The 17,085-nt window shown below is 32.3% G+C and overlaps 1 protein-coding gene across 4 annotated transcripts; it reads left to right on the top strand.

Moving 5' to 3' along the window:
• The first annotated feature begins 8,779 nt into the window (after positions 1–8,779).
• LOC126718553 (uncharacterized) lies at positions 8,780–12,903 on the top strand. 4 transcript variants are annotated; one of them, XM_050420819.1, is made up of 8 exons: positions 8,896–9,118; positions 9,241–9,321; positions 9,441–9,617; positions 10,670–10,840; positions 11,018–11,230; positions 11,310–11,398; positions 11,923–12,434; positions 12,509–12,903. In XM_050420819.1, the coding sequence occupies exons 1-8, from the start codon at positions 9,031–9,033 to the stop codon at positions 12,531–12,533; spliced, it is 1,356 nt and encodes a 451-aa protein (XP_050276776.1). In that variant the 5' UTR covers positions 8,896–9,030; the 3' UTR covers positions 12,534–12,903. The 4 variants fall into 4 exon arrangements, with proteins under 4 accessions (XP_050276777.1, XP_050276776.1, XP_050276775.1 ...); XM_050420818.1 differs by having other exon boundaries at positions 12,514–12,903; XM_050420820.1 differs by having other exon boundaries at positions 8,780–9,118; positions 11,923–12,903.
• Positions 12,904–17,085: the final 4,182 nt, after the last annotated feature.

Below are 17,085 nucleotides of genomic sequence, written 5' to 3' on the forward strand. Positions count from 1 at the left end.
TATAAAAAAATATAATGATTCATCAACTTAAAGTAAAGTTGCAAAAAAAGAATATATATATATATATATATATAGAGAGAGAGAGAGAGAGAAATCACATTTTTTGGGAGAGAAATAGAAAATAAAATGAGAAAAAGAAGTATCAAATAAAAAATATAGTCATAAGTCAAACACCAAATTATTCAAGCCATGTATATAATAGAATAACATTATTTTCTTGTAAACTATATTTATATGCAATAAAATAACATTTAACAATTATAGGAAAAAAGAAGATGATAATAACTTAAAAACACAAAACCAAATTGCAACACAAAGAAAAATTCTAAAGAACACATAAATACATGAATCTAAAATAGAGATACAAAAAATAAAAAAATTCAAACAAAAATAAAACATGAGAGAGAGAGAGAGAGAGAGTAATAACCTTTTTCATGTGAGAAAATATGTATAGATTGGGATAGAGAATATCATATTTATAGTAATAGAATGGGAATAAGAAGAGTCAAAATAAAAGACAGAGAAAGAGATAGATGAAGAGTGACATTAAGGTTGAGAGTAGTGGAGAAATGAAAAGGTAAAAGAAAAATTATGGTTGGAAGTAGTAGAGAGAAGTGAGAGAAATAGGTAGATGATGTAACTGCTGATATGACTCAACAAAAGCGTAACAACAATAAATGCTACACTTCAACTTTTTGATATATATATATATATATATATTTATATTATTACTAGTTGCAAACTCGTGCAATGCACGAAAAAAATTTCGTTTTGTTTTTTTTTTTAAGTGAAAAATGAAAATAGTATGTGAGACTTATAAATGTTAGTCTTAAACCCTTTTGCGAAATATTTTGTAAATAATGTAATGTGTGGTTGAAATTTTTTTATAGTGCTCCTTACAAATAGTTCGTCCTCTATATGTTTTGAATGGCCTCAAGACGAAGCAGATATAAGTAAATCCATCACATGTGTTAGGGGGAAAAACAACTTTAATAACATAAGAAAAATGTGATTTTATCAAGAATTTTCCAACATTACAGTGAAAATGTGACATAATTGTTAATGAAAGAGTTCATCTTTTTACACAAATTGCTCCTCCAAAGCGCATTGAAGTGGACTGAAATGAATTGAGGTGGATTGAAAATGGACCAAAGTAGACCGAAAGGGACTGAAGTGAACTAAAATTGACCAAAGTTGACTGATGTAAACTGAATTGGACCAAAGTGATCGAAAATTGACCAAAATGGACCGAAGTGCTATGCTAATGCGGTTCAATAGGAGCGTGCAACAATAAATACTACGCTTAAGTTTTAAATATTATATAGATGTGTTTGCTGTATCTATAGAAGTGTATCAAATAAGAAATAACTTGGTTGATGTATCTATAGAAGTGTATCAAATGACATGCCCAGGACTTGTCAAAAATGATTTAATAAATTGACCAAGTTTTCTTCTTAACAGGGTTGGAAGATGCTTCTACAACTTATTATATAACAGTTTATAAGACTATTCATGTGTATTAAATCACATGATTCATTAAATTATTTAAACAACTTACATGACTATTAAGTAAGTCATGTGACTAAAAATACAAGTAAATACTTTTAAAGTTGTTATATAGTGGCCATGAGCTAAATGGCTCAATTGGTTGGCTTTTTTTGGTGTGTCCATGACATGTAAGGTTTAAATCTCCCTCCCAATTGTAACTATTGAATTTTTTATACATTAATTATAAAATAAAATAAAAAAAATAAAAAGTTGTTACATAGTGATTTGAAGGAAAATTCTATCTTGAAAAAATTGGGACCAAATATTATTTTCACCTTAGTTTGGTGTTTGTGAGTAGCATTCGGATTCTAATTTCTTAATAAAGTAAATGTTGCTATGTTTTGAACTACATTTGGAGGTTCTTTTACTGAGGTAGGCTTCTTAAATCATTATTATTGGATTCAAAAATAAAATTTGCCATGTTCTAAGTGGATAGGAGATAAGATGCAGAGGGAATCCCATAATAGAGAAAAAGGAGAATGAGATGGTCATCAATATCAGAAGGTTCTCTTTCAAGTTTCAAAACAAACAGCAGACAGAAAAGTAAGCTGTTACATCATTTCCATGAGTGGTTTATTCACACTAGTAATGGAATAGACTTCAAAACATTTCTTTGAAAACATAATGGTTAGAACTTTAATACAATGCCAGTAGATGTTGGTTACTTTATTAAGTTTATTTATAGCTGCAATGTAGTAATTTTAGATGGGCAAAATAAGAAAATTGAAAAAGATTTTTTTGTAGAATAGGACCAATGGGTTACAGAATGTGTAGTTGATTTCTCAATACATCAATTATTGGAGAACACCTGGATCCTTATAGCATGTGCATGGATGAAAACCAACATTCAAATTCATCACAATAATTGGTGTACTTATTTTGGTTTTCAATATTTTCACAAAACAATATATGTAGAAAGCAAACAAATTGCATTTATCTTACTAAAAACAAACAAAACATTATACTGCATAATTCTTCCACTTGAAGACAGACTAGTTAACTAGCCATTTGTTTCCATGGACAGATTCCAAATAAAATAGTTTACTGCTAAGTTGAGCGGGGGGCGTAGTTAGAAATTTATCTTTGGTGGTTTTTTATATATATATATATATATATATATTTTTTTTTTTTTGTATGAAATGTAAAATAGTAATATACAATACTTCATAACTCAGTATGTGCTATAAACAAAAGTGTATTATTTAAAATTAAACAATCATGAGACAAGATTGATAAAACGATTTAATATCTTTAATCAACTATGAAATGAGCGGCAAAGGTCTTGTAGTTGAATTGTCATCTCTCCATGCACAAAATGCTTGGGGGTTTAGGGAGGAAAGGGCTTGAGTTACGGGATTAGCAGTATGTTGTAATTGTCTCTATAAAAAATAAAAAATAAATAAAAAAACTATGAAATGAGCAAAGTTGTAAAACATAAAATAACATAAAAGTTAAACATCTTTTTTCAAAACTATAACCTACACTCTATAAGAGATCTAAAGTCACCAAGTATTGATGACTTTTCAATTTTTCTACTACTTTGTACAAGGAAGCCATAAATGTATTGGGATGAAAATTATAATTTTTCCCCTTTTTTTGTTGAGGTAATTGTTAAAATATCTATGTGTTTATTTTAAAGATGCTGAATGTTTAATTATTGTATTTTGTTGACATATGTATTATGAATTGTATTTTATTTAAATGAAAATTATGTTTATTTTTAGACTTTCTTAAATATATATGTATATTATCAGGTATAGGGGCAAAATAATAAAATTATTTAAAAAAAATCTTCAAATTATTTAAGATATTTTCAAAAAAAAAAAAAATATTTTTTTCAAAAAATTTGGGAGAGCCCAGGCCCCCTCGGCCTTCAAGTGGCTACGCCACTGGAAATGAGATCTATTCACTCAGTTTTCAACCTTAAATCACAATTTTTCTCAATTGTCTCTAATGGAGATTTCATATAATATATATTGATGATGACCCAATTCATTTTGGAGCTATTGGTGTTGTCATGTGGCATGAATGATTAAAGTGCCAACTTGGTATGGGTTGGAAGTTGCCATTGTCAGGCCCAGACTGGCATCAGCAGTCATTATGGTTACTGGAACCGTCCTAAACTCAGACCAGGTCGACTGGTTTGCTGGGTCAGGCCCAGGCCCTGTACAGTCTTCATTTTTTATTACTATAATTTTGTAGGTACAACCTCCTACATACAGTTGCTGACCTTTTCTTCCTCTTCTTCAACAGTTGCTGACCTTTATTTCAGATTCTTTAATTAAATTTAATTATATATAAATTGATGCAGTATTTTTTTTAAAGAATTCTATTTAGGTTTTACTTACTTGTAATTTAGAATATATATTAATAAACTATTTTAAAAAACCTTTTATAGGAAAATAAAAAAGCTATAAACTTTTTTGTCGGTCTTTTCAATTTTCCATAAAAGTTTCTTAAAATTGATGGTTAATATGTACCCTAACGGCATACATTAACCAGACTCATTTTATTTTTGTTATATTAGTTAATATAACTATATATGGTTTAATTTAATAGTCTTATAATTTTGTCTTTATTTGGAAGGACTCGACTTGTCTTTTGCATAAATTTAGGATGGCAATAAATTTTATTTCAATTCCAAAATGTATTGTTGTTTTAACTTTCAATATACTCTTCTCTTACAGAACATGATCCTCTTCGTTTCAAATCATGTCTATTTTTATGATTTAGATTAAAATTTTCAAATTTGAAGTTGTACATACTGTCACATCATTTTTAAAATTTGTAAGGGTAAAATTTAAATCCAGTACCTTAAGTGATTTTGAATTTAACCATCATTTAAAAAGATAACACTATTTGTTTCTTATTAGTAAACTCAATTAATTATTTGAATTCAATTGAGAAACCTAATATACCGTACTGAATTATGAAATGAATGAAATAAATACAGTTTGTTGAAATGAAAAATTGTGGCAGTTAAAATGACAGTGTCAAAATTGAGTTTTAGTAGGAGGGGACAAATCTTACAACCTCTACTGAGTACTGAGTAGTTTTGCTGGTAAGGGGGGAAAAACACAGATCAGTTTTCTGGACCACCCACCATTTTCTGGAAAGATGTAATAAAAGGCGTCTAAATGTATTCTAGATTGCTGGTGAATGGTGCTTTTGCTCTCACTGGCCATCACATTTGTTACCCTTTCACTTCAATGGTAACTTGTTGATTTCTATATGACAAGTTGCTGTCTAGGATACAATTTTTTTAATGGTTAGGAGGCAGTTTGTTGTTGCACATTCAACTTGCTGAATGAAATTCAGGATATAAGTGTATTAGTTATACCATACATACATATTTTAAAAGGTAATATAACCTTTTTTTTCATGAAAACCATCGAGCAACCACTCCAGTAAGGGGTGTGCATTTAATCTACTAACCTGACGAATCCTTCCCAATCTAACTTGATACCTTAGGTTTGTTTTTCACGGTTGATTAATTGGGTTGGTTCTCTCAATCCTAAAAAACTTGGATTGGATTGGGTTTGAATTGACACAATTTTCAATCTAAGTAATTTGATTTGTCAGCCCAACCCATTCTATCAATAGTTTATCATCTATGACTAATACGAAGGAGGAAAAATGAAAACAAAGGGAAAAATTAATTATAATTTTAAAAACAGAACATTTAAGACTAATACTAGGCTTCGTTTGGAAGTTCATAAATGAATGAAATGGAATGTATTTAAGTAAAGGAAAAGAATGGAATGAAATAGAATTAAGTAACCTTGATTGGATGCTTTAAAATAAATGAATGGAAAGAAATAAAAATGAATGGAATGTAAGTAATCTTGTTTGGGAGTAACATGGAAGGAATGAAATGAAATCATTTTATGACAATATTACTATTAGACCCTTTTCTAAAATAAAAGATTGAATATATAGGGGTATTTTGGGAGTTTTAGTAAAAAAAATTCTTAAATCTAATTTCATTTCTTCACATTTCTCCAAATTTAAGGGGGAATGAAAAATTGAGGTTTTAAGGGAATAGAGAGAAATGAGTGTTCCCTCCTACTCATTCCATTCCCTCTCACTTAAACTTCTAAACAAGGGAATGGACTTTCTATTCCCTCCATTAAAACTCCCAAACAAGGGAAGAGAAAAATATTCTAAAATTATTCTTTTCATTCATTTCTATTTCATTTCATTCCCTCCTCCCAAACGAGGCCTAATTGTAATTGTCATCTTTTTTATTTTTATAGTTAAAACATTACTTGAAATTCAGATTCATTTATCCCCTACTCTCAAAGAAATTAATTTCTCCGCATACATCCCTTAATCTCAAACCGTTCTACTCCATTTTGCCTTCTTTATATATAAATATAAAATCCAATTCTTTTCAAGCATAATGGTTGACATCAATTACAGTAAATGAATTAAGCTATAAACTATTAAATTCTAAGATGAAACTAGATGAGTCTGAGCCTCTGAGGTCATACTATAATCAACCCACTTGTAATATATTTGGTTTGGTTTATTTTTTTAGTCAATTACGTATATTCTTTTAAAGTTTCTCTTTTTCTTGTTTCTTGTCTAATCTACTTTTTAAGCAAAATAAAGTATCGAATAAAAAATCTCAAACATATACAGATATACTTTAAAGGAGAATGTACGAATCCCTCACCTGTAATCCTTCCTTGTGGACCTATATATTCCTTTTTGTTCCACTAGGTTCGACTTTTTTTTTTTTTTTTCTTCTCAAAAAATAAAAGGTTCAGCTTATTTTTATCATAAAAGGGAATGTATAATTTTGTTTTGTTTTTTGTTTTTTGTTTTTTTTTAAGATACAAGTGTTAGTGTTATAAATTAAACAAAAGGAAAATTACACTAACTTCCACCAAAGTTTATTGAAATTATACTATCTTTTTCTTTTCTTTTTTTTTTATAGGAATTGAAATTACACTATCATCCTATTGTTTTTGATGATGTCGAAAAATCACCAGTGAGCCACACAGTCTTTGCACGCCCAAAACAGTACCTGCACAACAAAAAGAGAAGACCTAACAGAGAGCACTGGTATGGTACCGGCCAAATACCTTTCGAAGGTTAAGTAGACTGTGCACGCCTAAAACAGTACCTGCACAACAAAAAGAGAAGACCTAACAGAGAGCACTGGTGTGATGCCGGCCAAATACCTTCCGAAGGTCAAGTTAGAACTTTTCACAACTCTAGAATGCCAGAACTGGGGAAAATTATGCGTACCTTAGTTTATGAGGGTTTTGGGTTTTTATAGTAATAGAGGGTTGACTACTCTTCCTTAGTTTAGAAATTTTTTCCTTATAGGAGTCTCCATGAACGTATTTTACGGAACCCTTTCCTTATAGGAGTCCTTTTGATTAGCACTGAACATGGGGTACAAGATATTTCCATATACAGTATGCGTGGGGACCAAGTATGGCCACGTTAGAACCGTCAGTCTCGCGTACCCCCCTTCAACCTATTGGCGTTAGCTTTCCATCTTCCTCGCCAAAGGTGCTCCCGTCAACTTCGAGGTAAACCTGAAGACTTCCCACTGTCATCACTTATCAATGGACACAAGTAAGACCGACGGGTTTGCTTGGAACGTCGCCTTATGCCTTTCCATCGGTGAGTGTTAATTTTACAATTTTATCCTTATTAGTTTCAAATTATTCACATACCTCTCTAATTTTTCAAAATAAAGTACCTCGTGCCGCTTAATATGAAGATTGAAAATAATGGTTAAAAAATCTTATATTTTTGCTTTTACCTTCATTTTTTCAAGCGAAACTATTGCCACCTATATTTTCACTTTCATCCTTTCAATATTTATTCAGAATAATAATGTGTTTGTTTGTTACACAAGAGTTCGAAACGAAAATTATTAAATTTGGGAATTTGTAAAACTTTAATATGCATTTAATAAACTTAATAAGGGCCACATTTCAATAAAACTTGAGAATTCAACTCTCAAATTTTAGTTATAAAATGTTGATTATTTCATATTGTCCTTTTTTTTTTTTTTTTTTGAGAAAGATTTCATATTGTCCTTATAAGTTACCAATGTTATACTTAATTTAACTTCTCATTCAAAAAATAATTATATAATGCTCATTTTAGAAAGAAAAAAATGTCTATACTTCACAAAAAACTAAATTTATCAATGTCTAAGATTTTTTTTTTTTAATTTAAAACAATATTTACAATGGTCAAATTATTTCACACATTAGCTTGATCTTTTATTTTTGTCTTTCTTTCTTGTTATAAGTGAGGGTAAAAATGAAACAAAAAAAACGAGAAGAAGAGTGAGGTAATAGTCGTTATTTTATTTCACTTGGAAATATGAGGGCAAAAGTCGAAATATAAGATTTTAGCTAAATTGCAAGTTAGACCTCTAAAGTTTGGGATGTTTGGATTTTACACCTTAAAGTTTCAGAATTTGGATTTTATTCCTGAAGTTTTATTCCATTTGCATCTGCAACCCTTCTATCCGTATTTTCAATTAAGTGCCACATAAACTTGCTACATGTGTTTTGTTTGTCCAATAAAATGATGTCACATCATTTTTATAGCTTAAAAAAGTAAATAATTAAAAATGACATGACATAATAAAAATGATGTGACATTATTTTATTGGATGAATTAAACACGTGTGACAAAATAAGATATAGAGGTAATCAAGTGTAAACAATTCAAAATAAGAGAAATATCAGTATAATTTGAGTAAAACTCAGTAAAATTTAATTTAATTTTTCCCAAATAAAATAAACTCATCTAAGGTGAGACTCATGGAGAGTTATTATGGTTCATAGCCAGTAAAATTATATTGTTCTATCCTTTACTCTCTATTATTATTATTTTTTTTCCACTCAGGGTTAAAAAATCTAAAAGGAGAATCTTAATCTTAGTGCCTTTAAAAAAGGCCCATGTTTGAAAACCACAGCAGAATATAATATAGGTAAAGTAGTAGATACTATAGATAGAGAATAATAAATGCAGAAACATATATTCAAGACATTAATCACACAAATCAAAAAAAAGAAAAGGAATATATTAATCACAGACTCACAGCACTTGATACTCTCTTACTCTCACACTCTTACTCTCACACTCTCTCAGACTCACTCACTCAGTAGTCCCTATAAGCACTGTCCCCACTCGGCCACACTTGCTTTTCCCCCTTTCTCTTTTTCTCTCTTTTAATTTTTTCCATACTCTTTCTCTCCTTGTCTCTTTCTTCTTTCCAAATCTTTTTTTTCACACTCAAAACGCAGTGCTTTTACTGCTTTTTCATACCACACTGTACAACCTCTCTCTCTCTCTCTCTCTCTCTCTCTCTTCACACTTTCATATCAGACCCAGTGCTGGTTTTGCAGCAGGGTTTCTGGTAATGCTAAGAGCTTAGTAAATCTTTGCGCTTTTTTTATAGCTGTTTTTGTAATCTTGGGTTTCATTTTGAGCACACAAGTAATGGGCAAGAATGTGCTGGTTTTGGGTCTCACCCTTTTGGTTCTATTTGGAGCTGTATCATCAGCTTCTACCTCTGCTTCTCCAGCAAGTGAGTACTGGGTGTAGTTTGTAATGTGTGTTTTGTAAGTGTTTATGAGCTAAAAATGCTTGCTTTTATATGATCTGAATTTGATGTGTAGCTTTTCTTTTTTTTGTGTGTTGTGGGTGCAGAGATTATTCATGGGATTTTCTCAAATGTTGTGTCTTTTTTTATGAAATGGTTGTGGTCACTCAAATCAACGACCAAAACAGGTATGGTATAGATCTCTGGTACTAGGCACATTTTTCTTTGTTTTTCTGATGTGGGTTTTTCTGATTTTGTTTGATGGTAATCTGAAATGGTGGGTTTCATGGGACTTTAATGTGTGCAGCAATTTCTGGGCGTCCAATGATGAAGTTTGAAAGTGGATATACTGTGGAGACTGTGTTTGATGGAAGCAAGCTTGGTATTGAGCCTTACTCGGTTGAGGTGTTGCCCGGTGGAGAGCTTTTGGTTCTGGACTCTGCTAATAGTAACCTCTATAGGATCTCTGCCTCTCTTTCTCTATGTGAGTGTTTGTTTTGTTTTGTTTATGTAATGGATTGGAAATATTGCTTGCCTGGCTCATCTTCTCTTTATTGAGTTCCATTTCTATTTTGTTTTGAAAATTGTTGATTTGGGTTTGTTTGGCTGTTTTCTTTTAAATTTCTGCCTCTATTGGCCATTCTATTCTGAGAAGTGTAATGGGTTTGCTTTCTATGTATAAAATTAACCATAAGCCTTTCTTGTTGATTGTGGTATCTTGCCGCGTATTGTATCAACTTGTGTTTAAATTATTGTCTATTATGTAGAACACATGGTTGGTGAATTAGTTTATTTGGAAGTAGAATGTGTATAATGTGCCAAGTTCCTATTAAAATTACACTCCACTCCACTCTTCCTCAATTTGGTATTTCTATATATTTCTGAAGCCAGTTGTCTCAAGTAATACTTAAAATGCAGTTTCAATTACATTCTTTTTAGCTTCGGGAAGATGTAGCATGGAAGTTTTGTTAGCAAAGAAGAAGTATTTGCTGTGAATGCAATGCTAGCACAGGTTTATATAATCGGAAAATAAATAAAGAATTACATTCTTTTTTGGAGTATTGTAAACTTTCTTATGTAAAATTGGACAAAGTTGACCCTATAATATGTTTCTTATACTATATTTAACTTGTAATCTTGTAATTCCTACACTGTCAGACTACGCCTTAATGTATAAGACTCATACTGCAACTTCTTCAAATTTTATTTTTCTGATATCTTGAGAAAGTGAACAATTGTTAAAGCAAATGGCTATCTGGGATGTCTCATTTTTTTTTGTTGCATAATTAAAATACATAGGAAAACTGCAGACATGACCCCCTAAAGGTTACACTCCATTCTCATACTCTTTTGTTATGATTGACCTTTTCATGTGTGTGCATTTTCTTTACTTATGATCATAAATACATTGGAAAACTGCAGACATGACACCCTAAAGGTTACACTCCATTCTGACATACTCTTTTGTTATGATTTACCTTTTCATGTGTGTGCATTTTCTTTACTTATAGTCATAAATACATTGGAAAACTGCAGACAGCAGACCGAAGCTAGTCACAGGATCCCCTGAAGGTTATTCTGGACACATAGATGGGAGAACTAGAGATGCAAGGATGAACCACCCAAAGGGGCTTACAGTTGATGACAGAGGAAATATTTATATTGCAGACACTATGAATATGGCTATCAGGAAGATAAGTGAAGCTGGTAAATGCTATATGTGTTTGTTGAAGAGTTCCCTCTGCCAAAGTGAAAATTTTCATATCAACTATATATATATGATTTTTTTGTTAATAAAAAATCACTCTAAAACAATTCTTTGTGTTGGTGTTACAGTTGTGAATTTCTATTTGTTTCTAACATGGTTGGAATTTCTACCTGCAGGTGTTACAACAATTGCAGGAGGGAGATTGGGCCGTGGAGGGGGTCATGTCGATGGACCAAGTGAAGATGCAAAATTTTCTGATGACTTTGATGTGGTTTACATTGGTAGCAGTTGCTCCCTACTAGTCATAGACAGAGGAAACCAAGCTATCAGGGAGATCCAACTCCACTTTGATGATTGTGCTTATCAATATGGAAGTGGCTTTCCTCTTGGTAAACAACTTAATTCAAATTGCATCCTTTACATTTTTCTATGCCAATGATCAATATGTACTATTTTTCATCATTACAGGAATTGCAATGCTTGTCGCGGCTGGCTTCTTTGGGTACATGCTGGCATTGCTGCAACGTAGAGTGGGTACAATTTTGTCTTCCCATGATGTGAGTAATCTCTTGCCTTCTGCACTCTACAAGATAAATATCTGGTCATTTGATGTTGTATAACTTATGCTTAGTTATAGAATTACCTACCGGAATTATGTTAGAATTTAGATAAGTCTGAAATGTCATTCAAAAGAGTGAGTTATTCATCAATTCTTTTTCCATGCACGTGTTTGGAAATTGAAAAATCAGATCCAGGAATACTTTTCAGTCTAATCTTATATCTTGTACTGAAGGAATTTTTATAATTGAAAACAAATGTTGTCTGGCAAGCTGTAGCCAAGTTATTCTTTTTTTCCTTTCTTTCTAATGAAGTCATTGCATGAAAAAGCACTGGATATTCACCCTCTGTATTTTGTATTATGTATTAGCCATATGCCAAGAGCAACTTTAACATGAGATCATGCAGATATAATTTTTTGTAGTTCAAAATGCTGCCTATTTGCTGTAGCATGAATAAAATTTCTAGTGTCTTTTATGAAAAAATGAAACCTTCATTCATCTTTTATCTCATGCTTTTAAAGGATCAGGGTCCAACAAAGACAAGCATTCCATCAACCCCGTATCAGAAGCCTCCGAAGTCTGTGAGGCCTCCGTTAATCCCAGCAGAAGATGAACATGAGAAACAAGAAGAAGGCTTCCTTGGATCCATTGGAAAGCTTCTTGTCAACACTTGGGCATCAGTAGTGGAGATTCTGGGAGCAATATTTCCTGTGTTTAGAAAGAAGGAGCCACTAAACTATGAATATCAAAACCTGCAGTATCAGCTGCAACAAAAGCACTCAAATGCTTGGCCCATGCAAGAGAGCTTTGTGATACCTGATGAAGATGAGCCCCCTTCAATTGAAACCAGAACCCCGACTCCGCGTAAAACCTACCCTTTCATGTCCAAGGATGCAGATAAGATACACCAATTGCGTCAAAGTCAAGTTTTCTATAACGGGTGGGACGGCGATCTTCAGCAGCATCAGCATCAGCAGAAACAGCAGCAGCAGCAGCATCAGCATCAGCAGAAACAGCAGCAGCAGCATCATAGGTATTATTCGTCCATCCCACATACTTACTATGAGCAGAGCTTTGAGCAAACCAATGAAGTTGTTTTTGGGGCAGTTCAGGAACAGGATGGAAAGCGTGAATCAGTGGTGATAAAGCCTGTTGATTATGGAAATCCCATGTTTGATCATCACAACATTCGCTCTCGAAGTAATTATATGGGCTATCACTATGGCTATTGATCATATACACATAAAAGATCTCTTAGTTTTGACCTTGTTCCTTATTATTAGTCCTTTAAAATTTAGGTTATAGGTGGTACCAAGATTTTCTTCTTAAAAAAAAAGAAAAAAAAAAAAAAATGAGGAGTGTATGTGGGAAGCTTTGCAAATATGAGATTTACTGTTTCTGGCAAAAAACATCAGAGGCACACTGGCCCTTCTATGAATGGTATTGAAATTGAAGGATGAGCTAAGCTTTTTCCCTATATATTAATTTGCATTGAATATTTACTTCCATAGTTCCATTATCTCTTATTCGGAAAGCCAATGTGTTAAAATAGTTTCTACATTCTTCAAACAAGAGAAACACCATGCACCACAAGAAATTGTGTTGTACTGATGAGAGTGTCTCTAAGTTGTAAACATATCTCTGTGTCATCTACAATTCTACATACATCTGAGCGCACTAATGCCTCCCCAGGGTCCAATAATGTGTATTCTAGGAGATGAGGAGATGGGAGATGAGAGGACATGGAAGAGAAAGGGTGATTGTTGGAAATTTGGAATATGCTATACTAAAGTGATGGCTCAATGCCTCCCCAAGTGCCCAATGACATGTGCCCACGTTTGGAATTTTGGATGGAGACAAATGAATAGGGAATGTTGACATTTAGGAGTGATCACACCATAACGGTCAAATTACCTATTTTTTCAAAAGCTTAAGAGATGGTAAATTTACTTATTTAATCTAACAATAACAATGATGCACCCCTCACACTATATATTTCCCACTTTGACTCCTAGAAAAGTTGGTGGTAACATTTTCCATGCGGTTAGTTTCTCTAGTAGATGGACATGATTCTTACAAAGGGTTTGTTTCTATGGTTACAATCCTTCAAGAGGGTGTAACTCTTCAAGAAAGGGTATGAGGGTGGTTTTGAATAAATTCCAGAACTCCAGGCCATTTCATCCTTGCGCTCTCTCATTTTTAGACAAACTCTTTGCATGTGATTTCTATTTTTACAGGACTTTCATTTCTCTAGGACCAACAGGGAGAGAGGAAGAGTGACTGGGGGAATGTCTCTCTCTCTCTCTCTCTCTCTCTCTCCATTCCAAACATATTCCATTAGACATGTACACATTTCTGGATGAAGAGAAATGAGAGGAAGGGTAGTTGGAATAAACCATAGGCATTCTGTACCAGACGTGCAATTTATATCCAACATTTTTTTTTGAGAAAGAATTTATATCAAACATAACTCTATTACCTCCAACTTGTGCAAAACTTATCCAAAGTGGAGGTCGATCACATTATATTTTTTTACAAAGGATGATCAATGATAATTTTTGAATGCATGATGTCTCTCTTGAAAACACCAAGAGGTCTTAATTGACTTAAGGCTCTTGGCTATAAGGATTTTAACCATATTTAAATTCTTTTATCACAATATAAATTTCAATGAATTTACAAATTCTCCCACCAAATCTCCTTGCTATAGGGTTAGGCTTGACACCAATGCACAAGAGTCAACACGATTCAAACATGTGACAAAATTGGACATGTGTCTGTATTGTGTTAGGCTGTCAACTCTATTGTATTAGAGCACAAGAGGTAAACTAAGTCCTTTACTATAAGAAAATAGAGTACATATCTCTATAGGATCATGTATTCGCTTGTTCCACGTTATAAACCATGCCTCCAATCCTTGAACGGTTTGTTGCTTATGGTGGTGCTTACTACTAGAGCAAGTCACGCAATATTCACAGTCTAATTAAGAACCAAATGACAAAATCCAAAACTAGAGAGAATGGTAGAGAGGAAAATATTTTATTTTCACAAGTTACCCAAACTAGAGAGGTTACACCCTTAAGTAATCCACTCCCATTAATTGTGGCTAGCCAATAGTCATCTCGACTAATGGGTGAACCTGATTTGGGTGGCTCTAGGTATAGTCCAGGGGGCTCAAATGACCCCTCGGAGCTTGGCAAATATATATATCTAATTTTTTAGTTTCTTTCATTTGATCCTCCTAAAATAAAATTTTGAACCTCCTAGATGAAATGAACTTAAATATGATCATCTTGATAATATCTATCTTTTTTTTCTTTTTTTTTTTAAAGGATCAAGATCCTAGTACAAATTGTTTTCTTCTGCCATCAACGTCATTCATAAAACAAAAACATGTTCATTTACGTTGTCAAGGTTTTCTGGCATGAAGAATACTTTGACTTAACAAAATAAGGGATTGAGATAATGTGGGTATTGCACCTAATGCAATTCACCCACTTTCTCTCATAAATTTTTTTACATTTTTTACTTTTTAATTTTAACTTCTTCTTTTTTCTTTTCTTTTTTTTATAAAAATTTTGTCTTTAATCTTTTTTTTAATATATTTTATTTAATGGTTGAAGTTGAAAGTTGCTTTTTCAGCTTTCAATCTCACACGTTGATTATTATTACATGAGGTGCAATATAAGCCACAAAAACAAACCAGAGAAAGATGTCATGCTTCATATATAGCATCAACGTCACGTTGATTATTATTACATGAGGTGCAATATAAGCCACAAAAACAAACCAGAGAAAGATGTCATGCTTCATATATAGCATCAACGTCACATCATTTGAGAATCAGGGAAAAGCATTTTAAAGTCGCTCACTTCGTCACTTTGGTTAGTGAAAAGACACCACATTTGCTGGCTTCAATTAGGAATTTAGGTGCTATCTTTTGCATGGTTGGGCTGTAAGTGATCAAAGATGTATCATTGCATGCATATCTTTGTGGTGCCAAAGACTAATTCAGAACCTAATAGCCAACGAAGCTTTTATCAGGTGCATAATAAAGATTGAGACTATGTTTCTTGCTTTGGTTCGAGCAGCAGCTCATCTTCTTGACAGACTTTGCAAGCTTCCCATGCATATGCAAAAGTCTACTGTGTACATTACGAGGGAAAGTTACTACGGGTCTATTTGGATTGAGTTTATTTTTGCTGAAACTGAAAACTGAAACTAAAAATACTGTAGCGAAATAATTTTTAAACGTGTAAATAGTACTGTGGGATCCATTTTTAATGAAAAAATTGCTGAAAAGTGTAATTTGTAGGACCCGTGAACAGTACACGGGTGCACTATTCATGGAAGACTTAGTCAAATGTTGCGGCTGACAAAAAAAAAAAAGAAAAAAAAAAAAAGGCAAAATGCGAAAGCTGAAACGCAATCGCAGCTTTCAGTTCAATCCAAACACATACTACATTTTGTAGGAAAAAATGAATATTATGAGGAGAGTGTGTACATTTTGTGAGAAAGCTTATACATTATATGGAAAAGTGTGTATATTTTGTGAGAAAGTCTTTACGATTTATACATTATAATTATATATATTTTTTGAAAAATTGGGTACATTGAACATTCAAAATTACGTACATTCTTTGAAAAATTGTATACATTTAATATATAATTTTTTTTTGTTTTATTTAGAAATTATGTGCATTGAATATACAGAACTATGTAAATTCTTTAATTGTTTGGATATTGAATGTGCAAAGATTATACTCTATAATTTGTGCATAATAATGTCTATACATCAAAACATTTTAAACGTTAAACATACAAAATTGTGTACTTCATATGAAAAATGTGAACATTGAATATATAAAATTGTGTATTTTTTTAAAGTATTGCGCTTGATGCAATAACCCTCGTCTTTCTCACAATTTTTTATTTATCTTTTTACTTTTCAACTTTTCATTTTTTTTCAAATATTTAATATTTTTTTCATCTCTCAAACAATTGCACGAGTGAAGTGGAAAGGCCACCTGTGACTGTGCGGTAAAGAGCTAAAAAAATGTGGGGTAATTGGTCTGTAACGAGATACCGTCATAGCACACACCTCACTGCTACCCCCACAATACAAAACCAAAAATATCAATATTATCCATTATTATCACACTGAATCAAATCAAACCGACCTACTACTAATACTAGCTCTAACAAAAGACACAAACACCCCTATATTTCTCCCAAACTCTCCGCCTTTTTTTATGCTACAAATCCCTCAAGACAACGGCATCATTGTCCCATCGCCTAGTTTCGTGTCCTAACGAAACAGAATTTGTTTTTAAAAGTTCCACAAAACTCCAATTGCAGTTTCTTCTTTCACATATTCTCTCTTTGAGTGTTTTTTTTTTTTTTTTTTTTTTTGAAAGTCTCAATTACGTTTTTACGATTACGATTTTCTCTCACTTTCTCCCCACTTCCACAACTCACGTTTGCGTTTGCGTTTGCTTTGTTCTACGTTTTTGGCTTTTTTTTTTTAAGTCCATGCTTGATTGCACCGCTCATGGACATGAATAGTACAATCAGGCTAATGAACAATAAATTCATTAATGAACAGTAATTAAAATTTTTTTTAATTATTTTTAGTTTTCAGCAAAATAATCAGTATCCAAACACATGCTTTCTCTCTCTTTCTC

This window comes from Quercus robur, chromosome 3 (assembly GCF_932294415.1).
Source record: "Quercus robur chromosome 3, dhQueRobu3.1, whole genome shotgun sequence".
Taxonomy (NCBI): domain Eukaryota; kingdom Viridiplantae; phylum Streptophyta; class Magnoliopsida; order Fagales; family Fagaceae; genus Quercus; species Quercus robur.